The sequence below is a fragment of the Camellia sinensis genome, chromosome 1 (assembly GCF_055761805.1).
Source record: "Camellia sinensis isolate YWXY chromosome 1, ASM5576180v1, whole genome shotgun sequence".
NCBI classification, from domain to species: Eukaryota; Viridiplantae; Streptophyta; class Magnoliopsida; order Ericales; family Theaceae; genus Camellia; species Camellia sinensis.
The window spans coordinates 73,401,202-73,427,202 of NC_138961.1; the positions used below are offsets into that span (position 1 = coordinate 73,401,202).

General features: G+C 38.6%; 1 protein-coding gene across 3 annotated transcripts in view; it reads right to left on the minus strand.

Moving 5' to 3' along the window:
* Positions 1-26,001, minus strand: part of LOC114256935 (uncharacterized) — a 62,721-nt gene that overhangs the window by 29,407 nt on the left and 7,313 nt on the right. For 2 of the 3 annotated variants that reach the window (XM_082879605.1, XM_082879590.1), the window contains exons 13-28: positions 24,797-24,891; positions 24,457-24,696; positions 23,351-23,539; positions 22,908-22,983; positions 22,706-22,797; positions 5,494-5,639; positions 5,245-5,353; positions 5,017-5,163; positions 4,834-4,881; positions 3,645-3,773; positions 3,307-3,546; positions 3,084-3,224; positions 2,915-2,997; positions 2,732-2,837; positions 2,543-2,638; positions 2,056-2,208 (exon numbers count right to left, since the gene is read on the minus strand). In XM_082879605.1, coding sequence (XP_082735731.1) covers positions 2,056-2,208; positions 2,543-2,638; positions 2,732-2,837; positions 2,915-2,997; positions 3,084-3,224; positions 3,307-3,546; positions 3,645-3,773; positions 4,834-4,881; positions 5,017-5,163; positions 5,245-5,353; positions 5,494-5,639; positions 22,706-22,797; positions 22,908-22,983; positions 23,351-23,539; positions 24,457-24,696; positions 24,797-24,891 — 2,090 coding nt within the window. The remainder of the gene's footprint in view (positions 1-2,055; positions 2,209-2,542; positions 2,639-2,731; positions 2,838-2,914; positions 2,998-3,083; positions 3,225-3,306; positions 3,547-3,644; positions 3,774-4,833; positions 4,882-5,016; positions 5,164-5,244; positions 5,354-5,493; positions 5,640-22,705; positions 22,798-22,907; positions 22,984-23,350; positions 23,540-24,456; positions 24,697-24,796; positions 24,892-26,001) is intronic. The other variant, XM_082879596.1, reaches the window with a different exon arrangement.

Consider the following 26,001-nt stretch of genomic DNA (forward strand, 5'->3'; position numbering starts at 1 on the left):
ATTTTATTTCTATCGAGACTTCGCCCTGATCATAATTTTACACCAAAAAAAAAAAAAAAAAAAAAACAACAACAACAACAAACCACAAAACAAACAAAACAACCACACCCACAGTGGGACTTTTCTTCTCTACTCTGCCGCCGGTCTCTTCTTTTTGCCTCCGTCCTGGACGGCCCTTGCCGGTGCTGCCTCCGTGTTTCCCACTCCACTGGGCACGATCACTACTCCTTGCTCCTCCACTGCAGCATATGGCGGACCTCCAAATCGGAACATAACGGTGGCTTTCCGCTTCAGCTCCTTATTTTCCGCCTTTAGCACACTTATCTCTGCTCGCGCATCCTTATACATGCGTTGGAGCAGAGCCAGTTGGGCGTTTAACTGCTGCACCTCATTTGTCCTACTCTGCAGCCGGTGCGACAGGTTTGTGACCGCCGTCATGGTCTCCACACATGACTTCAAAGTATACTGATTGGCCTCAATATCAGTTTGCACCGCCATTTTTTGCTCCACCGACCGCATCGGAAAGTTCAACGGAGCAAAACCAGAGGCGCTTGGTTGAGGTTCACTGGCCACCGCACCAGTTATCTCTCTTGTTGACTTGTTGAGGTCGGGAAAGAGAGTGAGCAGAGGACGGGAAGAAGAGGCCATGTTCTGAGTAGCTGAACGGGAAGGAGAAGCCATTTTCTGGGCAACAGAGTGTTACAGAGTATCTCTCTCAGAACACAAAGAGTTTTTCAGAGGTTTTTTAGCAGGTTTTTGTCTCAGCCTCAACCTCAGTCTTGGTTAAATAGCCGAGGCAGACACGCGTATCGTGTGCCGCTCGGCGCTAGACGACAACATGGGTGCGCAAGCCAAGGTCGTCACGTGTATCGCCATCATGTATGGCACGCCTTTTTATGGATTGGGCACGCCTTTTGATGGCACGCCTTTTTATGGATTGGGCACGCCTTTTGATGGCACGCCTTTTGAAAGATTGGGCACACCTTTTGAGGGTGCGACTTTTTGAGGGTCCGACAAGACTCTGTAAACTGTCCCGACATTGATTCCGGTTGGCTCCTTCATGGGTCCGACAAGACTCTGTAAACTGTCCCGACATTGATTCCGGTTAGTTTCTACAAGGGTCCAGCAAGACTCCGTAAACTGTCACAACAACTGTCACAACATTGTCTGCTACAACGGTCCGACATGACCCCATAAACTGTCTTCTACATCGGTCCAACACGAGCCAGTGTCTTCTACTTCGGTCTGTCATAACCATACAGTCTTCTACAACGGTCTGACACGACCATACAGTGTCTCCTATCCATTTTTTATTTTTCAGATTATTTTCTTGTTTTGTTACTCTCTCCAAACTCAAGTTGGTTAGTTCCTATCCCCCTTGAGTTTGCGGGGGGCTGTTAAAACCTACCATCACCTACTCCACCTACTACACCTACCACCACCTACTACCACCTACTACACACCTACCACTACCACCTACTACCACCTACTCCACTACATCTCCTATATAAGGAGCCCCTCACCATTTGTAATAAATAACATACATCAATCAATAATACAATCAATATCTATACAATTCTCTATTTCTCTTTATACATTAAATTTCTACCAAGTATAATGCATGGTAAATCACAGCTACATTGTGTTAGTTATAACTTGAGATTGGGTATCCTAAACCTCCAAATTAAAACACTCTAGAATTCATTTGAAAATTTCACTCTTGATTGAATAGCTAAAGCTATCTCTTTTCCAACATTCACCACGGATCTAAGTCACCCAAGCACAAAATTTCTGAAAAGTGCATCCATAAGTAACACTAAAAATATAGGGGCTCAATGTCAAGCTTTGATATAAGTCTACTGCATTTCTTAATTTACTTCATGATGATTTATGAAATATGATACTCTTAAACATTTGAACAAAATTACCAAAAAAAAAAAAGTTCTACCCTTCAATGATAATCCTAATGACAGTGACATTACCATACACTTACTTGTTCGCATATGTACAGGAAGGCAAGGGAATATGAAATATCATTGATGCATGGAAACATACATTGTCTGTTGCAGCATGCTCAATCACTGCACAACCAAGGTCAAGGTTATCATTTAAAACAATAGCAACGGCTTCTTCTTGAGCTTCATTGGTGATGTTGAATCCCTGCAATGAATTCCTCAGTTGGCTTGATATGGAGACACGAAGAGGTTCCTGCCAGTAGTAATATAACCGGAGATGGCCTTATTTAGAAGAAAACAATAATATATTCAGAAAGTCTATTGTCACAGAAAAATTAACCAGAAAAGTGCTCAGAATAGGTGTATATTTAATGTTGTTGTTGTGGGCCCATCGTATGAATAAATCTTGATTGGAAACTCTGAGTGATTTTCTGATTATTTTTTCTGGGTTTGTAGACCCACCATTAGCTACTTTACAGATTAGTATTCCAAAAAAACGAAACAATAAAAGATGTAATAGACAAGAAAAAAAATTAATGTAATAATTACATAATGACCAAAGAATTAGGATGACAGATTAAAAACACCTTGCATGTGACATGGGCCAAACTTCCAGCTAGACTCGCTACCATCAAGTGGGCAGCATTGTATATACAGGTTTCATCAGACTCCATGGCATAATCCTAGGATGTAGATTAAACAAAATGATAACATTACAGCTCAATAGTGAAGAATATTGACCACTAAGAATGAAAAAAGAAAATGGCAATACTAACCTTCAAAACAAGTTCCTTTGTTGTCTGAATAGCTATGGTTACACTGCGTTGAACAACTGGAGCCATTACCTCCTTTATAGCCCTCTCCATGGCAAGGGGAACAATTCTGTCATACCAACTGCGTTAAGATCTAGAGTGGGAAAGATGGTTGCATAACTTAGACAAACAAAGAGAAATGCAAACCTCTGAAAATATTGCAAGCCCATAGCACTGAGTTTTTGGTTGAAAATAATATGGCTTCCGATATCACAGATAGGTGAAGACAGCTGCCCCACAGAACATATCTTATTACTAGAGCATAGTAAATATTAAATTGTTTAAACTGCAAAGAGAAATATGGAGGCATACACACCTGACCAACAGAATATGGTGATTGTGATGGAGGTACTAGAGAAAGCCTTTGTCCAGAAGGAAGCCGGTCAGAGAGGCTAAAGGTTGCCATCTTTTCATCCTCCATTAATGGACCAGACACAAAATGAAGATTCCCGGTATACTGAAGCCACAAGATTAAATTAACACAACAAAATGGGAACCAACTAAGGCTAGAAAGCATGGAATCATAGACCATTACAAACCTGAGACAATAGATTTAACTGACCACCAGATTGAGATGAATTGGATATTTCAGGCTGTAATTCAACCTGATTTAATGTACACATAATTCCAGTGTTGATTTCAGTAACCAATTGTGGCTGGGATGCCCCAATATCTTTATTAGAAAAATCAGGGTTGCCTTCCACTTCTCGAACTCGATCTTTGAGCAGAGATGTTGGTTTTACTTCTTTCATATCCACACCAAGGTTTTTGAAGAGAACCTAAAATACCAAAATAGTGGAATGAGATGGGGCAGGAAAGTGCCACTATTCAGCTACCAAGCTGAAAAGTGAAATCAAGGAACAAGATTTTAATGCACCTCAATGTCAAACTTGAGATTCATCTTCAGATTTGGTAACGCATAAATCTCAACAAGTAAGCCAAGAATTGCCATGGTCCAAGGATTGGGAGGCTGATATGCAAGACTACTTTGGCATGGTTCCAAAATCTGTAACAAGTATGAGATAGTTAAATATCATAAAGAGAGCTGAGAGCAAGGTAATTGAGTCACCAAGGTGGAAGGACATCAGGGAAAATAGGGGCAATTGACCCTGCTTAAAAAAAAAATGTAGCCACTTATACTGCCATTCAACAATAGCTTGTGAGACAATTTACCCCCACTCACCTCTGAATTTTGCACCACTTTGTTAGTATTTGGTATAGCTTTTCACATTTACACCTTTTCTTTTTCAGCTCGAAATAAATTCAAAAAACTCACCTCCCTTGAAGATGAGTTTTGGGTGCTCTTTTTAAGTTAGCTCTGCCAATAAGTTTTACCAAATGGCGTATATGTCTCCCCACTGAAGTCTCATTCTTTTTTCTTTTTTTTTTCAATAAACACCACTGAAGTCTCATTCTCATTGATTCTTATAAAAAAAATAATAGATGTCTCACTCTCATTGATTCAAAAGAAAGTCTCCATTTCACTTGGTCACTGAACATTCTCATTCTTCTCTCCATCACACCCTCCCTCTCTCATTCAAACTCTTTTCTTTCTCACTCCTCTCTGACTTTCTCACTGGTCTCTCAGGCTCTCTCTCTCCCCCCCTCTGTCACACCTCTCAAACTTGTGCTCTCTTCTCTCTATCTACCCCTCTTTGTACCCTCACTCTCTAATTGATGATAATTGATGAGTTATATGAATTTAAATGTACAGTAAGGTTTGAATTTTTGGTATAAATTTCTTTACATGAGAGGTGAGCAGAAAGTTTGAGTTTCGATGTGAATTTATTGGGTATGATAACATTTGTTTACATGTTATTAAAAATCTCAGGAGTCCTGTAAATTTTCTTCACTTTTCAAAAGGGTATCGATTGAAGCATCAAGAATTCCATAACTGGCATTACATGTACTTAGGATTTAAATTAGGAAAAACTTTAGCACTTTAAATTATTTATGTATTTCTATTATTAAATAGGACAAATTTTTGTGTATGATTCTTGGTAAGATTTTGCCCCACTGAACAAAAATCCTAGCTCCACCCCTGTGAGTCCCTTTGCAACTTGTACCTTTGAGGTAAATGGAATCACTGCAATCATCAGCCCCTTCTCAAACGCCTGCATGAGAAACAATTAAACAAATGATAAAACCATCAAGAAGAGTGAAAATCTCAACTAAAAGGGAACCCATAACGTAAATTCAGAAGAAAGACTATACTTAATAATAGTAATATCAGGAAAGATAGCAATTACCTCTATTATCAAAGATTTGGGATCTATTTCTCGGGCCCTGAGTACTTGATTTCTGCCTATGGTAAACTTCCCCAGCCAGCTACCCAAATTTTTCAGCAAGGACCGCTCTTCTGAACTTGATTTTATTAATTTTGATCTTAAAAGAACCTGTAAAATTGAGATATTATTAGCAATTAATCTCAACCATAACAATGATAACAGGCGATGAAGAAGTTTTAGCATAGCAACCTTGCAATTCTCATAAGCAGCTTTGACAATCTCCTTATTCAATGCTCTCGAATTAACATTGTCTAAAAACTTCATGTACAAGTCATGGAAATTGGGTTCGATGCTTGCTCTGATAAGTAGTTTGTTTTGGACATCACATGGACAACAAATCGTTACTTAACATAAAGTGGTGGCACCAGTACAACCATAATTAAATTTCATAGAATGTGATCTAGTCCCTAGAGGCCTCCTCAAAATGTCAAATCTAACCTTTTCATGACCATGTATTGTGCAAACCAAGGATAATATTGTTCACTTAGAATCTCGGTAAATTCCTTTGCTTTCGCTTCCATATTTGAGGATGAAATATTATTAATCAGAAATAGTATCTTATCCTGAATATCTGATGCCGGAACCTGCACATAGAAGGTAAATACATGTTATCTTAGAGATATGTCATAAACAACAGACATATAGCAAGGAATTTAAAATGGGGTACGCCGCCCAACAATTGTTAGTGGACAAATGTTGAGTACAATTTTTATTTACTTTACAGAAAGTATAACATCTTAAACAAAGAGAAGCAAACATAGATACAGAAATAAGATAAAATTGACAACTTCTAGAAAAGAAGAAGAGGAGGAATCAACTAGTTAGAAAAGATTTTTTTTATGCAGTACGCTGTTTAGCACTGTGACATAATTAGCAGCATCCCCAGCAAAAGGAGGGGAATCAACAATTTACCATAAATATCAAACTTTAATGCCAAATGATATTTGGTAGCATTGCATAATAAGCATAATCACCGGGGGTGTTAAAAAAAGTGTGATAAGTATCTAGGAAAGAACAATTGACCACATCTATAAGATTTTTGAATGATTTCTGTATATTCAATTATGTTATAATACAAAGAATACATTTGATTATATAGTAAACCTAACCCTAAGACTAAAAAGGAAAAGAAAACACTGCCGTATATATATACAATCTCTCAGAATATATACACAATATACATTACCATATATATAAACCTAACCTAATATTCTCACACCCCCGCTCAAACTCAAGGTGTTTTAGTAGAAAACACTGAGAGTTTGCCAAGAAAAAACTGAAACCGAGCAGTGGTGTGAGTCTTGGTAAAGAAGTTAGCAAGTTGTAAAGTTGAAGAGACTAAAGGAAGCGAGATAGAGTCAGACTGCAGATGCTAACAGACAAAGTTATAATCAATCTCAATATGTTTTGTCCACTTATAGAAGACAGTGTTATGGGCAATCTGAATAGCACTACGGTCAAGGTTTTAAAAAGCGGCCGCAACCGTTACGTAACGCCGTTACGTAACGGTTTTGGCAGTTACCGCCACCCGTTACGGCCGCTTTTGCAGTGTGATTGAGATTTACAGGTGTGTCGGCCGTAGCGGCTGCCGTAGCGGTCGTAATGGTGCCGTAACAGCTGTAACGGCTTGTTACGCACCGTTACATAACGGTTCCAAACTGTTTCTTTCGAAAAAACACACAAAAAATTTGAAAATGGGGTAAGAGAGATAGAGAGAAGAGGGAAGATAAAGAGAGAAAATGGAGGAGCAAGAGATAGAGAGAGAGAAAAGGGAAGATGAAGAACATGTTATTGATTTGTTGAAATTGTAAGACCCATGCTATTCTATTCAGCTGCTATCACTAAACCATTTTGTTTGTGTGTCTATCTATATATTATTTGAAAATAATAATAATAATAAGTGTGGTCATTATCTACTTGGCTTGGTTAAAATATGTGTATATATATATATATATATTTAGGCTCTTATTTATTCTCTTACTCCTGTCATTGTTTATCTTATATATAATAGTTAGTGATTAATTTTTTGTATAATATAAAGTCATTAATTATTAAAATAAAATGTAAAAAACTCAGTTTATAGTGATTTAAAAATATGAAATATATTGGATCATACTTAAAAATTTACAAAAATTGATCAATATTTATTTTTAATCCAATAAATATGATCATGACAAAAAAAAATGTGTATCGGTAAGTTTTTTTCAAATTGTGCGAAAAATAAAAAATTCACGATTTCGGTTACCGCAACCGTTACACTACGGCCTTTACACCCCGCAACCGCAACCGCGTTACCGCCACCGTTACGGCGACCGCAACCGCTTTTCAGAACCTTGACTACGGTTATCACAATAGAGAGAGGTTAGAGAAGACTGAGGGACGCCTAAGTCAGACAAGAGACAACAAAGCCAAATAATCTTAGTAGTAGCATGAGCCATAAGACGATACTCAGCTTCGGCAATAGAGCAAGCAACAACAGATTGTTTCTTGCTTTTTCAAGAAATCAAGGAATCGCCAGGAAATATACAGAAACCAGACGTTGGCTTGCGATCAGTCACATCACCAGCCCAATCAGAATCAGCATAGGCTACCAGATCCAAAGAGGAAGTGGAGGACAATAGTAAACCCTGAAATATAGTACCATGGAGATAGCGAAGAATCCAAACTAATGCAACCCAATGTGTGGAGCGAGGAACAGAAACAAACTGGCTAACCACATAAACAACATAGGCAAGATCAGGACGAGTAACCGTCAGATAGACCAAGCAACCCACAAGCTCTCGATTTAATATAGGATCATTCAGAGGAACATCATTAGTAGTGTTGAGCTTCACATTAAGCTCAATGGGGGTATCAGAAGTCTTAAGTGTCAGTAAAACCAACACGATGAATAACCTCATTGTAGCCCTTGGGAGAAAAAACCACCTCAATATCAAGAAAATACCGCAGTGGGCCCAGATCCTTCATTTTAATGGTGCGGAAAAGATGCTACTTGACCTCAAAGATAACAGAAGAGTCAGAGCCAGTGATGATCATATCATCCACATATAGTAATAAGGCAACAAATCCAGCAGAGGTGTGGAGAAGAAACAAAGCAGAATCCTGGGCACAGGAATTAAACCTATGAAGCATGGGTACTTCGAAAAATATGCCGTACCCGTACCGGGTACTTATCAGCGTATGGTACCTCGTATGACACTTCTGTTTATGTACCGGGTACACAAAATACGTAACCAAATTTTTTCTTTTTAATTTTTGGAGTACCTAGACGTACCTACTATATACCCAAGCCGTACCGTACCTCAATTGAAACAATATTTTCTTCTACTACAGAGATAAAACTCCTTTCACTAGACTTCTTTTTTATTTTTAGTTTTATAATTAGCATGATTTTAAAATTAAATTATGGTTTGTAAGTTATTTAATATATTGACATTTAATTTTGATTTATACCTTTACTTTTGGCATTAAATGTTAATTATAAGTTGGATCTTAACAAATTAAACCATTTAATTAATTTTAGCATTACTCTAAATTAAAAATAAATATTTTTTTACAAGCGTACCAAGCCATACTCATACCCTACTTTTTTTGGACTTTATTGTATCGACGTACTTGTATTGTACCAGTACTAGTACTAATACTCGTACCCGTACCCGTACCCGTGCTTCATACGATGAAACCCAAGCTCAGTAATAGCAGTCCGAAAGCAATCATACGAAGCACGAGGAGATTGCTTCAGACCATACAGAGCACGCCGAAGACGACAAACATGTTCAGAGAAATGATGAAGGCCAAGGGGAGGATGCATGTAAATCTCCTCAGTAAGATGGCCATTAAGAAAAGCATTCTTAACATCCATCTGATAAAGAGGCCAATGACGAATAGCAGCGACAAAGATCAAAGTACGAACAGTAGTCATTTTAGCAACATGGGCAAAGGTCTTCTCATAATCAATACCATACACCTGTGAAAAACATTTGGCAACCAGACAAGCTTTGTAGTGCTGAAGAGAACCATCAGAATCAGTCTTGACTTTGTAGACCCATTTGCAACCAACCAGATTCTTAACAGCAGGCAAAGGAACCAACTCCTAAGTTCCAGTTTTCTGTAAAGCAGACAACTCATCCTCCATAGCTTGAATCCAATGAGGATCCTGATAGGCCTCCGTTTAAGACTGAGGTTCTGAAAAAGAGTGGATAGCAAACTAAAAAGTACAATATGAATAGCAGACAAAAATGTATAACATGTTTTAACAAAATCAAGTTTGACTACCTATTTATGGATACGAAGGGAATACTTATGGTTAGCAAGATCAGAGTCGTCAGAAGCAGGAGGATCAGCAGCAAAGGCAGACACAATTTGTGGGTGGAGAGCCTTGCGACGAGAATAAACTAACACCGGAAGAGGAGAAGGAGAAGGAGAAGGAAAAGGAGTAAGAACAGGAGCAGGCAGGGAAGGAAGAGGAGAGGAGGGAACAGACTCATGGGGGTCAGTGGAGAAGGACTCATTAAGAGGGGTTGTACAAGGAGAAGAGGGAATAAGCTCATGGGAAATAGCAGAGATGTACTCATCAGGAGGGACTTCAGAAGGAAAGATCAATATAAACCAAATCCTCTTTGGAAATTGGGACTGTGAGAGGAAAAAGCTGAAACTGAGGTAGACGTTCGAGAAATGCAACATGGTGAGAGACATAAAGGCGACAGGAAGCAAGGTCATAATAGCGATAACCTTTCTGAGTGAGACTGTAACCCAAAAAGACACATACGACAGACCGGGCACTAAGTTTGGTCTTATCTTTACGGGATAAAAGGACAAAACAAGTAAACCCAAACACATGAAACATGAAGTAATTAGGAAGTTGAGAAATAGAGCCTCATAATAAGACCAACCAGAAAGAAGGGGGATAGGCATACAGTTGAGAAGAAAAGCAATAGTAAGAACTACCTCACCCCAAAACGGAGCCGAAACAGAGACAGAGAGGAGGAGAAACCTAGCTGTCTCAAGGAGATAAAAGTGTTTACAACTCGGCTTGACCATTTTGGGCAGATGTATCAGTACAAGAAATTTGGTGAATGGTACCCAAATTAGCCAAATATTCACAGAACTCAATTTTAAATTATTCCCCGCCCAAGTCAGACCACAACAATTTAATAGTAGACCCAAACTGTATAGAGTACAATATATCTAATAGAAGTCAGACTTATAAGTCATAAGATAAACCCAAGTGTAACGGGTGCAGTCATCAACAAATGAAACATAGTATACAGAACCCCCTTTAGTGAGAACGGGAGAAGGAAAATAGTGTATCAGATATAGAGGTACTTTTATAGAAAGGTAAGGCTGTCATTTTGGCAAGTTTACACCTTCGACCCTCAGTAAATTCGCTAGGAGAAACTTTACCCAATATAACTGATTGAGCTAAAGACCATAAGTGGTCAACAGACAAATGCCCTAATCTAGAATGTCACAAGTAGAAAGGACTGGACAGAGAATCTAACTGAAAAGAGGAAAAGGCAGTTGGAGAGGTAGTCATAGGCAGATGCAAGCTTTCCACTACATAGAGATCTCAAACTCTACGGTAGTCCCAATTTGTTGCTTAGACATCCGATCCTGCACTAAATAGATAGAAGAAGAAAAGATAACATCAAAACCGGAGGCATCAAGCTGACTGATAGATAATAAACTAACAGATAATCGAGGAACATAAAGGACAGATGGAATAGAGACAATAGGCATAACAGACGGTAAAACAGACCCAACAGATATAATAGACATACCAGACCCATTAGCAGTATTAACAGTAATAGGAATGGGAGGGAGAGAACAATTTTGAAGTAAGAAGAGATAGAGAGTCATATGATGAGAGATACTAGAGCCAAAAACCCAGACAGACGAAGAGGTACTTGAAGAAGACCCAAGCAAACCTCAATGAAGAGAGGAAACAATGGAAGCAGATGGGGATGGCTAGGAGGTTAGACAGTGTATACTAAAGCTGATTAATCTGAGCACTCAATAAAGCAAGTCAGTATTAGGAGCCGGAGCAGATGTAGTAGAACTTGTGTTACATGGACTCGCCCGTTTAGGGCAGAGTACCCATGTCGACACGACACGACACGACACGACACGACACGGGTGCGGGTGTGAGATATGTGTCGGATTCGGTATGGTTTTCTCGGACATGGCTGACATGAGAGGAGAAAGAAGATGGGTTGTTGAGAGAGAGAGAGAGAGGACCGAAACTCACCTTTGCGATGCAAGTCGAGTCGCGAAGCAAGATCGAAGTGCGAACCCTAGTCGCAAACTAGACCGAATCGAAGGAGATCTGAAAATCAACATCTCAAAGCCGATTCCACCCTAGGGCTTCGATTCCCCATTGGTCTCAACCTCTTTCTCTCTCTGTCTCTTCTATCTTCTTCTCTTCTCCTCTCTCTCTCTTTTCTTCTTTGACTGTCTTCTCTTCCTTTCCGTTCTCTTTCTCTGGTTTTTATTTATAAATGATATATTAATATAATAATATATAATAGTATTCATATTATATAATATTATAATATATTATAAATATTATAATTTTTATGTCTAAAATAAAAATAATTTATTTTATCATATATAATGTAATTTATTTTATGCCTAAAATAATTTTTATTTATTATTTATATTTTATTTGTTATTTTTTTAACAAAATTTGTTATTCCTTAACTTTTTTAACTCATCTTCATATAATAAATATATTTAAAAAAATAACTATTTAACATATTCCCATATCCATATCCAAATTTGGATCCATATCCACGTATCCCCAATTTTTAATTTTGAAGTGTCTGATCCTTAGATACGCACCCGCACCCACACCCACACCCACACCCACACCCACACGCGACACCCACACCCGAGTCCGTGTAACATAGAGTAGAACTGGCGGGAGGCCGAACAGTACTCAGAGGAGGGGTGCAAAACTGAATTGGAAACTGCTGAGAAGACAAGGCAGACACTCATCTAAAGCTAATGGCCTATTTTTAGGCCTAGTAATCTTACCATTTGACATTGGTATGAACCAGAGACAAAGAAGAGGACTGATGGGGCAAAGTATAATACCTAGAAAACTTCGGGGGTTTTAGTGTGATAAACTAGAAATAGGATGTTAAGTGTAATACCTAGGCAAAGTCTGAGAACAGTACTGAGAACCACCAAACAAATCGAGAGCCAGAGACAGAAGGAGATTGAAGCTGAGAGAGACGGGACTAGAATCCGAAGTCGAAGTCAAAATCAAGCAAACCAGAGATAGACAGCTCTTCGATCGTCGAAGTCTAGGTAGAGAGGGAGATGGTCCTTGCAAACTGAAGCGAGAGAGAGAACCAGAGAGGTCTATTGCCACGAAGGCAAAATCAAAACTTAGATGAGTCGAAGCCCTAAAGAACTAAGAAGATGACGACCAGATGTGTCATGACTATGACTGATCACAAACCAAAAAACCAGAGGGCACGAAGTAGAGGCAGAATCAAACTCAGATGAGTCACGAAGCAGAGGTAGTCAGTCGCAAATGGTTCACGAGGCAGAGGCTATGTGTCGCGAACAAAAGGGAACCACAAACGAAGCCTGTAGTCGAACCAGACAAACACAGAAGGAGAAGAAGTTGTCGACTTTTAGTGTTTTGGCTTAGAGACGGCTTTGATACCATGTAAGATTTCTGAATGATTTCTGTATTTTCAATTATGTTATAACACAAAGAATACATCTGAGTAAATAGTAATCCTAAACCTAAGAATAAAAAGGAAAAGAAAATACTGTCATATATATACATAATCTCTTAGAATATATACACAATATACACTACCATATATATAAACCTAACCTAATATTCTCGCAACATCATCCTAGGGATTTCAATTAGCTGAGGACGATGTTTAGCCAATAGATAAGCATGTCCAACATGTAAGCCTGCCACAACTAACACATCTAGTTGATAAAAACATTGATCAATATTAGAAATTTATCTTTCACTATGGTGTCCATATTTAAATCACAGATATAAAGAAATAACATTGCAAAATATCTCACTTAATCTATTCTTTTGCATACCTCCAGCATGATAGAGGAACCTGCAATACATCCTTGTTTTCTGATGCTCATATGTTAAACGTTCTTTATGTTATGTCATAGCACATTTTACTTCCTGTTAAGTGTTAGAGTTATTTGTCCCTAAGGGTAGTTATGCAATTTATGTCTTTAGCCTATTATTATAAATACTTGTGTAAGGGGAGAACCCTAACAATTAAATCAGTGTTAATACAACTCTAGCCATTCTCTTCAGCCGTACACTCTCTCTCTCTTCTTCTATTCTCCTCTATTCTTCTTCTTTCTCATATGTAAATTTGATATGGTATCAGAGATTGATCTTCCTCCTTGAAGATGTTCCTCTAGGAATTCTCATTTTTATGTACACAGTTTCAAAAAAAATAAATAAAATTTCTTCCTATTTGAAATCTTATGGGCTTCTTCACCATGATTTTATTCTAATTTTTTGGTAATTGTTGGATTGTTTTTCCAATTTTTGTTCATTTTTTTTAGAAAAATGGTTATTTTTCGAAAGTTTGTATTGGAGCCCGCTCCTGTAGTCTTGTCGTTGCTGCTCGCCATTTGGCTAGTTACATGACCGGTGCCATTCCACAACCTGCTAATGATGCCTCTTCGCGTACTCAATGGGTTTCTGAGAATGCTTTGGTTATGAATTGGTTAATTAACTCCATGCAACCCACTATCAGTCGGCCTTTCCTTTTATTGGACAGTACTCATAAGATTTGGACAGTTGCCGAACAAATGTATTCTCAACAAGGTAATGATGCCAAGGCATACGAGTTAAGGAAGAAGCTTCGTGGCTTGGATCAAAAGGATCGATCACTCGCTGTGTATTATGCTGGATTAAGTAGCTTGTGCCAGGAACTAGATTTTTATCAGAGTTTCTAGGCTATTTGTTCCAAGGATGCAACTTTGTTTCGGCAATCCATGGAGAAGAAGCGTATGTATGACTTTCTTGCTGGCTTGAATTTAGAGTATGATCAGATTCGCGTTCAAGTGTTGGGTAGTTCCCATTTTCCCACCTTACGCGAGACTTATGCTCTTGTACAGCAAGAGGAGAGTCGGCGTAGTGCAATGGTCCATTCCTCTATTCAGGATCATTCTTCCTTGGTTGCCACTCCTACCCCTCAGGATCCTAAGCCCATTCCAGTTCAGTTTAGGAGTAAGGGTACACTAGTTGATCGGGATCAATTCAAGTATAATTATTGTAGGAAAGATAGACATGATCGGGAGCATTGTTCGAAGTTGAATGGTTGTCCTACTTGAGGCCGGGGCCATGGGAGTCTAGCTTGTCCCCAAGCACATGTGTCTGAGATTGCTGCTAGTCCTTCTTTTGAGCCTAGTACTCTTTCCTAAGATAAGTTGCAGCCTCTTAGGCATTTGATGGCTCAGCTTGATTCTCCATCTGCCACTGCTCCTTCCCTTTCTGCTTCAGTTTCTTCTAATTTTGCCCACATAGGTATTCTTGCTAGTGCCCTTAGTACATCCTTGTCGCCCTCTTGGATTATTGATTCTGGTGCTCCCGACCACTTGACAGGTGCCTCTAATCTTTTCTATTCTCATTCTCCTTGTTCTGGGCGGGATAAGGTTAAGAGTGGCTGATGGCACTTTATCATTTGTATCCGGCAAAGGTTTTGTTCATTGTTCCTCTTTACTTTCTTTTTCGTCTGTGCTTCATATTCCTAATTTTTCTACTAACTTACTTTCTGTTAGTAGCCTTACTACTTCTCTAAATTGCTCAGTGACATTTTTTCCTACCCATTGTGTCCTTCAGGAACTAGTTACGGGAAAAATGATTGGCAGTGGTAGAGCATATGGTGGCCTATACATTCTGGATGCCGTCCCTCCTATATTACATTTGTCCTCTACCCAGGCTCTTTAGTGCACTATTGGCTCCTCCGTTTATCTCCTTCATCAGTGGCATCGTCGTTTGAGTCATCCTTCTTTTAGTATTTTAGAGAAGTTTTTTCCTTCTTTAGTTCGTGATTGTCCTAAGAATAATTTTAGTTGTGATGCTTGTGAACTTGCAAAGCATAAACGTACTTGTTATCCTTCAATTAATAAAAGTACTTTTCTATTTATGCTTATTCATACCGATGTGTGGGGCCCTTCCTTTGTGATTTCTACTTCTAGGCTTCGATGGTTTGTTACTTTTGTCGATTGTTATTCCCGTGTGACTTGGATTTACTTGCTTTGAACTAAAAGTGAATTGTTTTCTTGCGTCCAAATGTTTCATAAAATGGTGACCAATCTTTTTAATACTAAAATCCAAATTCTTCGAAGAGATAATGGGACTGAATATGTTGATGGAGTTTTTCGAGCATACCTAGAGAAGCATGGCATCTTATATCAAAGTAGTTGTGTTGGCAATCAGCAAAATAGAGTTGCCAAACACAAGAATGGCCATCTTCTTGAAGTTGTTTGCTCTCTCTTGTTTACTATGAATGTCCCTAATTCTTTTTAGAGCGGTGTTGTGCTTACCGCTACTAACCTTATCAACCATATGCCTTCTAGTGTCCTCCAATTCTAGATTCCTCTTAAACTTTTGCCTGTAGTTTATCCCACCTCTTCTCTTCCTCCTCGGGTTTTTTAAGTGTGTATGTTTTGTTCATCTACAACCTCGTACCCATGGGAAGCTTGATCCTATGGCTGTGCATTGTGTCTTTATTGGCTATTCTGCCACTCATAAAGGTTACAAATGCTATGATCCTCACACTCGTAAAGTGGGCTGCAAATGAACCAAGCTGTTCATGAACAAACTCGGCTCGGCTCGGCTCGGTTTGTTTAGTCAATGAGCCGAGCTCGAGCTAGAGTATTAGACTCATTTAGTAAACAAGCCGAGCTCAAGCTCGCATAAGCTCGGCTCATTTATCTTTATTTAAATTATATAAAGAGTGCTATGGAAGAGATTGTGGATGAGGTGATGTCTTATCAGCTTGAGTTATCCTTTCTCCTTCCTAGCCAACGAGCTGTTATTTGTGGTGAGGAGGAGCCTTGTGGTGAGGGGGAGCCTCAGGGTGTTATTGATAATGAACCTGATATTGGTGGTCGTTTGGACAGGGCATATCTTAAGACTTATTCATGGCGTTAAAAAGAGCAGACTTCATGTGTGGCACCAAGTCAATCACCGCTCCTTATGCCGGTTTCAGATCCTATTTCGAGCTCTTCTATAGGTAATACACCTCAATCTATCTCTTCGCCAATAGTTGACAGTCTTGTTGTTGATGATTTGAGTCTCCCTATTGCTCTTAGAAAGGGGGTTAGGGCTTGTACTCAACACCCCATTTCTAAATTTGTGACATATGATTCATTGTGTCTTGTATATTGTGCTCATGTTTCGTCTCTGTCTTCTGTGTGTATCCCACAGGGTTGGAAAGAAGTTGCTAATAATCCTAAGTGGAAAAGAGTTATGGTAGAGGAAATGCAAGCTCTGAGCAAGAATAATACTTAGGAGTTGGTTCCTCCTCCTAATAGGAAAAAACAGTGGGATATAAGTGGGTGTTCACTATCAAGCAGAAAGCCGATGGGACAATTGAATGGTACAAAGTAGGATTAGTGGCGAAGGGGTTCACCCAGACGTATGGAATTTATTATCAAGAAACCTTTGCTCCTGTAGCAAAGATGAATTCCATTTGAGCTCTTGTTTCATGTGCAGCTAACTTGGGGTGGACTTTATAGCAACTAGATGTAAAGAATGCATTCCTTCACGGTGATTGGAGGAAGAGCTATATATGGATGTGCCACTGAGATTCTCATCTCAGTTTACAGTTGGAAAAGTCTGTAGATTGAAGAAGGCTTTATATGGTTTGAAATAGTCTCCTAGGGCATGGTTTGATAGATTTCTAAAGGCTATGTTGAGATTTGGATATAAGAAAAGCAATGCAGATCATACCATGTTTGATCATACCATGTTTGTTAAACGAAATGGAAATAAGGTAACTGTGCTTATTGTGTATGTGGATGACATAGTCGTCACAGGGAATGATAAGGAGAACATGACACATTTGAAAATGTAGTTGGTCAAAGAATTTGATATCAAAGACCTTGGCCCGTTGCGGTACTTTCTTGGGATTGAAGTTGCTAGATCTGACAAAGGCATCTACATTTCTCAAAGGAAGTATATTCTAGACCTTCTTAAGGAAACTAGCATGTTAGGATGTAAACTAGTTGATTTGCCTATTAAGGTTAATCATCATCTTTGCAGTGGGGTTGGTAACTCTGTTAAGAAGGAAAGATACCATAGACTTATGGGCTGGCTTATATATCTCACACTCGACCAGATATTGCATATGCAGTTGGGATAGTAAGTCAGTTTATGCATGATCCTCGTGCAACACATTTGGATGTTGTGTATTGCATTTTGAGGTACCTGAAATCAGCTTAGAAAAGGAATCTTGTTTTCTAATCATGGCCGCTTGAGGTTGGAGGCTGTTAGAATTTACCAATTTACTCCTCCACCTACCATCTCCACTAGCACCCACTTCACCTACCACCTCCACTACACTACACCTACTACCACCTTCTCTTCTATATATAGGAGTTGTAATACATAAAAATATATCAATCAATAATAATAATTCTCTTTATACAATTCTCTATATACATAATTTGTTCTCTCTCTTTCTATATGTATTAATTTTTACATGGTATCAGAGCAAGGTTAACAACCTAGTCATTCTGCTTCACCGGCGGGCGGCAGTCTCGCCTTAGCCGCCCGCCGGACCTCTACACTTACCTTCACTCCGCTGCCACAAATTCCATAACTGAACTGAAACTCTTCCTCTCTCTTACTTCTCGGCTCTCTCAGACCATGACTGTCTGAAGGTGGGTTCCAGGAATTCAAGTTGCTAGAGCGACTCGGGGAAGGGAAGAAGCCAACAGCCATCATTGCTTTGTCGTCTTCTAGTCCAACTCCACCTCCTCTCACTCCATCCACTGTTTGTCTTCATCACTGCCAAGGTCCCTAAATCACCTTCACTTCCGTTCACATCAGAAGCTTCCTCCATGGCCAACATGTTCTTTTTTCTTCATTCTTAACATTTTATATTCAAACTCAGTCAGATGTGAACGTTCTTCTTCAGTAGATTTGGCAAACTGGTGTTGAAATGCAGATGGAGGCTCAAGCAGTAAGGCATTTCGCAGACCAAATATCACAGGCACACCAGGCACCTCCTGGAGGTTCTTCCGCAAATCAGCATCCTGAGTAGCAACAAAGAAGTGCTCGGGATTGTCTTCTCCAATAATTTCCATGATGCAAGCCACAGCACTCTTCCTCTTCTCATGGTCACATCTTGCAGTAAAGAGGTTACAAGCTGCCTTACCGCTTGAATAAAGTCAATTCTCTCCAACAACAATCCCACTAACCAATGCCCTTTACTCTCTCTCTAACCCATCCACCGCCCAATTTTATTTTTTTATTATAAAACTTAGTTGGTGCTCTCCCCACTCCATCCTTTGCTTTCCATTACGTTATTATTTATTTCTTTATTTTTCTCTCTCTCGCCCTTTTCTCTCCATCAGCCCACTTTAATCATATCCATCATATTTTATTAAATCACCATCCACACAATTTGTTTTTTTGTTTAACAATATATATATCTCAAAAAAAAAAAAAAAAAAAAAAAAACAACCAAAACAATTTATAAATTTGCACAACACCCATATTTTATTCATCTCAGGGATCAACCCCGATCACCATTTTCCACACACACACAAAAAAAAAAAAAAAAAAAAAAAAAAAAAAAAAACCAAATACACAAACAACCACACCCACAGGCGGGATTTTTCTATCCCTTCTCTACTCTGCCGCCGGTCTTTTCTTCTTGCCTCCGTCCTGGGTGGCCCTTGCCGGTGTTGCCTCCGTGTTTTCCACGCCGCCAAGCAAGTTCACTCCCCCATACTCCTCCACTGCCGCATATGGCGGCCCTCCAAATCGGAACATCACGGTGGCCTTCCGCTTCAGCTCTTTATTTTCTGCTTTCAGCACACTTATCTCTGCTCGCGCATCCTTATACATGCGTTGGAGCAGAGCCAGCTGGGAGTTTAATTGCTGCACCTCATTTGTCCTACTCTGCAGCCGGTTCGACAAATTTGTGACCGCCGTCATGCTTTCAACACATGCCTTCAGAGTATACTGATTGGCCTCCACATCCGACTGCACCGCCATTTTTTGCTCCACCGACCGCATCGGAAAGTTCAATGGAGCAAAACCAGAGGTGTTTGGTTGCGGTTCACTGGCCACCGCACCAGTTATTTCTCCTGTGGGCTCGTTCAGTTCTGGAAAGAGCGTGAGCAGGTTCTGGGTAGCTGGACGGGAAGACGAGGCCATGTTTTTGGGTTGCCAAGTGTTTCAGAGAAGGGTTGGTTTCCGGGTGTTTCAAGATTTGCAGAGACAAGCTCTCCGAGCGTTCCGAGGTTTCAGACTAGTATGCACAGCCTTCGCCTCAACCTTGTTTTAAATAGCCAGGGCCAGCCACGCGCATCGCGCGCCTCTTGCCACCAGCCGACAAACGGGCACGCCAACCAAGGCACTCACGTGCCTCGCCATCATGTCCGGCACACCTTTTGATGAATTGGGCACGCCTTTTGATGGCACGCCTTTTTAAAAAAATTGGGCACACCTTTTGAGGGTGCAACTTTTCCAAGGGTCCGACAAGACTCTGTAAACTGTCCCGACATAGATTCCGGTTAGTTTCTACAAGGGTCCGACAAGACTCTGTAAACTGTCCCGACATTAATTCCGGTTAGCTCCTTTATGAGTCCGACAAGACTCTGTAAACTGTCCCGACATTGATTCCGGTTAGTTTCTACAAGGGTCCAGCAAGACTCTGTAAACTGTCATAACAACTGTCACAATAGTGTCTGCTACAACGGTCCGACATGACCCCGTAAACTGTCTGCTACAACGGTCCGACATGACCCCATAAACTGTCTTCTACATCGGTCTGACACCACCATACAGTGTCCTCTACCACGTTATGACACCCCCATACAGTGTCATCTACAACGTTATGACACCACCATACAGTGTCCTCTACAACGTTATGACACCACCATACAGTGTCTTCACCAACGGTCTGACACGACCATACAGTGTCTCCTATCTTTGTTTTTATTTTATTTTTATTTTTATGTATTTTCTTGTTTTGTTCCTCTCTCCAAACTCAAGTTGGTTAGTTTCTATCCTCCTTGAGTTTGCGGGGGGCTGTTAGAATTTACCAATTTACTCCTCCACCTACCATCTCCACTAGCACCCACTTCACCTACCACCTCCACTACACTACACCTACTACCACCTTCTCTTCTATATATAGGAGTTGTAATACATAAAAATATATCAATCAATAATAATAATTCTCTTTATACAATTCTCTATATACATAATTTGTTCTCTCTCTTTCTATATGTAGCACCCACTTCACCTACCACCTCCACTACACTACACCTACTACCACCTTCTCTTCTATATATAGGAGTTGTAATACATAAAAATATATCAATCAATAATAATAATTCTCTTTATACAATTCTCTATATACATAATTTGTTCTCTCTCTTTCTATATGTATTAATTTTTACAGAGGCATTTATAGATGCAAATTGGGCAGATTCTGTGGATGACCGAAGGTCTATTTCTGGTTACTGTGCTTTTGTTGGGGAAAATTTAGTCACTTGACGTAGTAAAAAGCAAACGCTGGTATCCAGGTCTAGTGCGGAGGCAAAATACCGAGCTATAGCGCATGATACTCGTGAACTCATGTGGCTTCAGTCCTTGTTGGGTGATATAGGAATTGTTTGCGGTGATCCTATGACTCTCTGTATTGTGACAACAAAGCTGTCATCAGTATTGCTCACAATCCGGTCCAACATGATATGACCAAGGATATTGAGATGAAGTCTGAAGATCAATTGGCTGATGTGTTTACTAAAGGTTTTAGTAGAAAGGATTTTCATCCAATTTGTTGCAAGTTGGGCATAAGAGATATATTTACACTAACTTGAGTGGGGAGTGTCAAGTGTTTATTTGTCCCTAAGGGCTATGTAATTTATGTCTTTAGCCTATTATTATAAATACTTGTGAAAGGGGAGAACCCTAATAATTAAATCAGTGTTAATACAACTCTAGCTGTTCTCTTCAGCTGTACACTCTCTTCCTCTCTTCTTCTATTCTTCCTCTATTCTTCTTCTTTCTCATGTGTAAATTTGACACTTCCCACATAGGATTCATTTTCTTTCTTAATTGTTAAAAGTTCATCGTTTTAAGTTCTCAAGAAAGACATGATTTGGCTAACAGGGTTCAGTTCTAGGTGTCCAGGTTGATGATGACAGAAGATAATACCAAACTCAAATGATCCCAAACATGATTCTGAAGAAGAACCACAACATGCAGGATCTAAAAACTAACTCCACTCACTTAAGTTAAATGTACCATCCTCTTTATGCTTAGTAGTATGGTTGTCAATGGTAGATCAAGATCCAATTAAAACCTCATTACGATGTTGAATTAGATTCATTGGTTTCAAGACGATCAAAGAAAAAAAGATTCATTGGTTTCAATTCAACTCAATAAAAAAATTATAATTGATATACTCAAATTTATGTTCATCAAATCCAATTATGATCCCAAACCTACTTTGATGCTAGAGTAGACTTGACTTGATAGCACAAAATCCAATTATAATGGATTGAACTCAATTTTAGTACATCTGATCCAATTACAATCCAAGTCCTATGAAATTTTAATAGTTCTGTGTATTATATTTACATTTTAAGAACATCTATAAGGTTAGCGATGTTTTACAGGAATGCTTTGTGTGCTCATGGAAAATAGAGTTGTGAGCAATCTAGATGGCACTCTTACAATCACAAATTACAATAGAGAGGAGTAGGAGATAATAACGAAACACCCAAGTAAGAAAGGAGCCAATGGAGCCAGCTGATCTTTTAAAATGCATACAACTATGATCACATTTTGCTCTTTTTCTTCCATTTTTATTTTTATTTTTTATTTTTTATTTTTTTGGTTGGCCACAGGCTCCTCTTATTACCTTCATTGTCAGCATGGTTTCTTAATTTGATTATGCACATATCAATCAATACTCTAAACTCTCTATCATCTAGTTTCTCCTAAGTGTTGAATAACTTGATATACATTGTTGGGCCAATTTCCTAACAAATTAAGCATTTAGGACAACTAGTAACTTAACACTCTGTTCATTCATAATTATCTTTATAAAAAACATAAGCTATTATGATATCACTCTCCGTCCACTAAGCCAGGCAATTCACACAAAGCTTTAACCCGATCCTGTCGTGGCATTGAACAATTTATGTTTTCAAACAACACATGCCAATTTCCACACTAGAAGTTTTTTATTGCATTAAAAAATAAAAAAATAAAAAAAATACTGTTCTGTCTAAGGAGACATGGCCATGAGGATCTTCAGGCTGTGGCATTTGAATGAAAGTTCTATTCAGATCAAGTTTGACCAAGACAGTCATAATTTCATGTTTACCAAGCACTATAAGCAGATTATGGAAGGTGATGCACCTTTAGTAATAGACAAAAAAATACCTCTATGGAAGTATCCCTTCTCTCAGCTGCTGCAACAAGTGTTTCAATGTTCAAAGCAGAACCAAACCCTGTAGTAGATGAATGTTGCATGCCTACATAGATGGGATGCTCAAGAAATCAACACTAGAAAGGAAAAGTAAGGGATTTCATGGTGAAATGAGGATTTAATATCGAAAATGGAAAGCATGATAAAATAACTTACTCGAAGTAATTGCCCTGGAAGAATGTAGAAACCCAGAAGAAGAAGATAATACAGCTGCCCGAACGCCAGTTGCATTCTGTGATGAGATCATTTGTAAAGACCGAGAGACAATTGGAGGCAAAGAATATCTTAGATGTGTAAATTAAAATAAATAAATAAAACCAATAAAAGAGTAATTTTATTTAAAACAATACATACAATGCCTTCTAAGGATGTACAGACGTCTATAAAGCTTACTTCAATCCGATTTATTCATTTTTGGAGGAGACTTTTTATTTTTTGGTAGATATTGTAGGAGTTACATTTTAGGGAAGGGATTTAGTTTTGGGGTTCTTGTGTCTAATTAATTTTTTTTTCTTTTGCTGTACAGGGGTGACAACCCCTTGGTGTCCATCTGATACAGTTCCGTACTTATTCATAAAAAAAAAAATACAATGTAATACCTTCTGAGGATTAGGAATATCACTCAAGGAAACATTTGAAGAATTCCCAGTAGGTAAAATTGGTTTTGAGAAAATGCCTGAAGTGGAATGTTCTTTATGCCTGTCACCGAGTAAACCTTGGTGTATTTGTTGTACCGGGAGGGAAGAAGAGAGTTGCTTCCCATGCTGTGAGGACCTAGGTCCCACTAACTGCCACAAGGAATCAGGCATCTAATGTAATAAAAATAAAAACAAAAACACGAACTGCTAGAGAATGCTTCGCTTAATAAACTAAAGCAGCTCAAGCACAGAAAATGAGAATACAGAACACAGAGGCACTATCTTCTAAAAGTAAGAATACATGCAACCAGACATATCCGAGGCAAAAAACTATACACAGAAAATGGGGTCACTGAAAACAACTTGGTACGGCATGGAAGACTCCAACTAATAGCACAAATACAAAGCAGCACTTTAAAGATCATTTAATCTTCTACATGCTCAAGAATTCCCCAATCCTAAAATGTATTTCAAGAAAAATTAACAGCTTGATTGGAAACAAATTATTGATAGGGAGTATGAAGACAACCCTACTTATTGGTGTAGTCATTGGTCTTATTTGCAATGACTGGCCACCTCAACTCAATCTACGAAGGACATGGCTGTACATGAAGACACAGAGATATATATGTTGTGTGTGTGTGTGTTTTCTTTTTCTCAGTTATCTTATATGTCTTTTACATAAGCATTTAAGAAGATCAGGTTGAATTTTCTTGTAACCCTACTTGACTAAGTAAGATAATTGCAAGTACATCCATTCTTCATAATACCATAACAATTTTATAGAACATCATAATAAATTAAAAGAACAAGGCTCTTTTATTGAAGCCAGCTACGGCTTCCAGCACTACTGGCGACAAGAAAAGGAGGCGGAGAACAAGAAGGGATCTTGAAGAAGATTGAAGCATGTTAGGGCTTTAAAATAACATTCCATTCTAACAAAAAATATCAAACACAATAATAGTTCAACTAAAGTCAATCCAACAAGAAATAAATTTATCAAACTGATTGGTGTTTATGGGGTCTAAATACATTGCATGGGTCAATAGAAGAAACTAATTTTATACCTCCACCATCTCCACTGTAGTGGGAATAGAACCACTGTGGGGATCAGTAAAAGAACTGCTGCCTCCATTTGATATCAAGTGGCTTGATGATATTCTAGCCAGAGTATGCTCTATAAATGCAATAAGCTCTACATGAGTACCATGTAAATGAGATATTTGCAAAATATGATTGCAAAGCAGTGGAAGATCCACCAGGTAGTCAAGAAACTGCTCCAAAGCCAGGATTCCATAAGCAAATACCTAGGAGGGGAGAACATTATTAGCTTTCTATTTTATTTTATTTTTTAAAATTTATTGCAAGCTAAAGATAAAAGCCAAACATGAAAGATTAAAAACTCACTTTCGTGTCTGGAGGTTTACGCAATGCTTCCAACACAGTATGTACAGCTATACTAAGTGTAAGATTACTCAGAAGCTGATGCTTTATTAGGGAACCTGGAAAGTAATCAAGAAGCATCAGGTTATATAAACCAAAAAAAGGTAAAAGACATACATTACAACAATTCTTTTCCTGACTAATATTGGGTGAACCTATTTCCAGACAAATTTTGGCAAGGTCCAAAACAAAATACAGCCTTGTCAATGCATCAAACAGATGTTGTATTGTGCTCTGGAACCAACCAAAATAGCTTTGGCAATAAGGTCAGTGTTAATGTTTATTGTTTAGTTGCATATGCAACAGAGTATAAATATTTTATACCTATTAATAGTTTATACTTGAATATTTGTAATTAATGGGTTTCATCCTAGTGTTTAATACCCATTAATTGATAGGTAAGGTAATTAATACCTATTAAATGATAGGTAAGGTAATTAATACCTCTTAATAGCTTTGCATCTACCACCCTATAATTTTTTAAGCTCATGATTACTTCTAGTTTCCCAGAATTGGCCATTTGACAGTCAAAACTGACCAAAATGACCCGACTTTTTTCAGTCAGTGTAGGTTTCTATCAGACATTTAAAAATCTTTTATGTTGAAGATATGGACAATTGGACATACAATAAGCAAACAGCAATCCTTAAATTGTAACAAAGAAGTTACTTGATATCTGTGGATATAGAATTCTCATTCACTTTATTCCAATAGTATTGACAATTAGGTCACATATTTGTGTGCATTAACCTTGATGATGAAATAGATTTGTGGTCTACAGGCCACATTATTCCAACAATTGGACTGATAATCTTATTCCCAAATACAAAATTTTGGGTAGAACGATGCCATTTAAATACTTAACTAGGAAATTACTACACATTAAATTTTTCTTGATCTCTACGGTACCTTGATGGTCCATTGGACCACCTGCCAGAGGTCGTGCACATCCAGTTCTATCAAGAACTTGGGCCATTAAAGATCACTCCCAAAGAGAAAGTAATTCTCAGCAACTACAAGAAACACCTCCAAAAGGGCCTAATTTCTGAATGGGTGAAGCCACCTTATATTTTACTTGATGACAGCCCTATAGCAGTGCCTAACTTTTGTTTTGTACTATGCCTTGTTACTCATGTCTCTACCGTGTCAACTTTTCCCCTTCCTCTTGT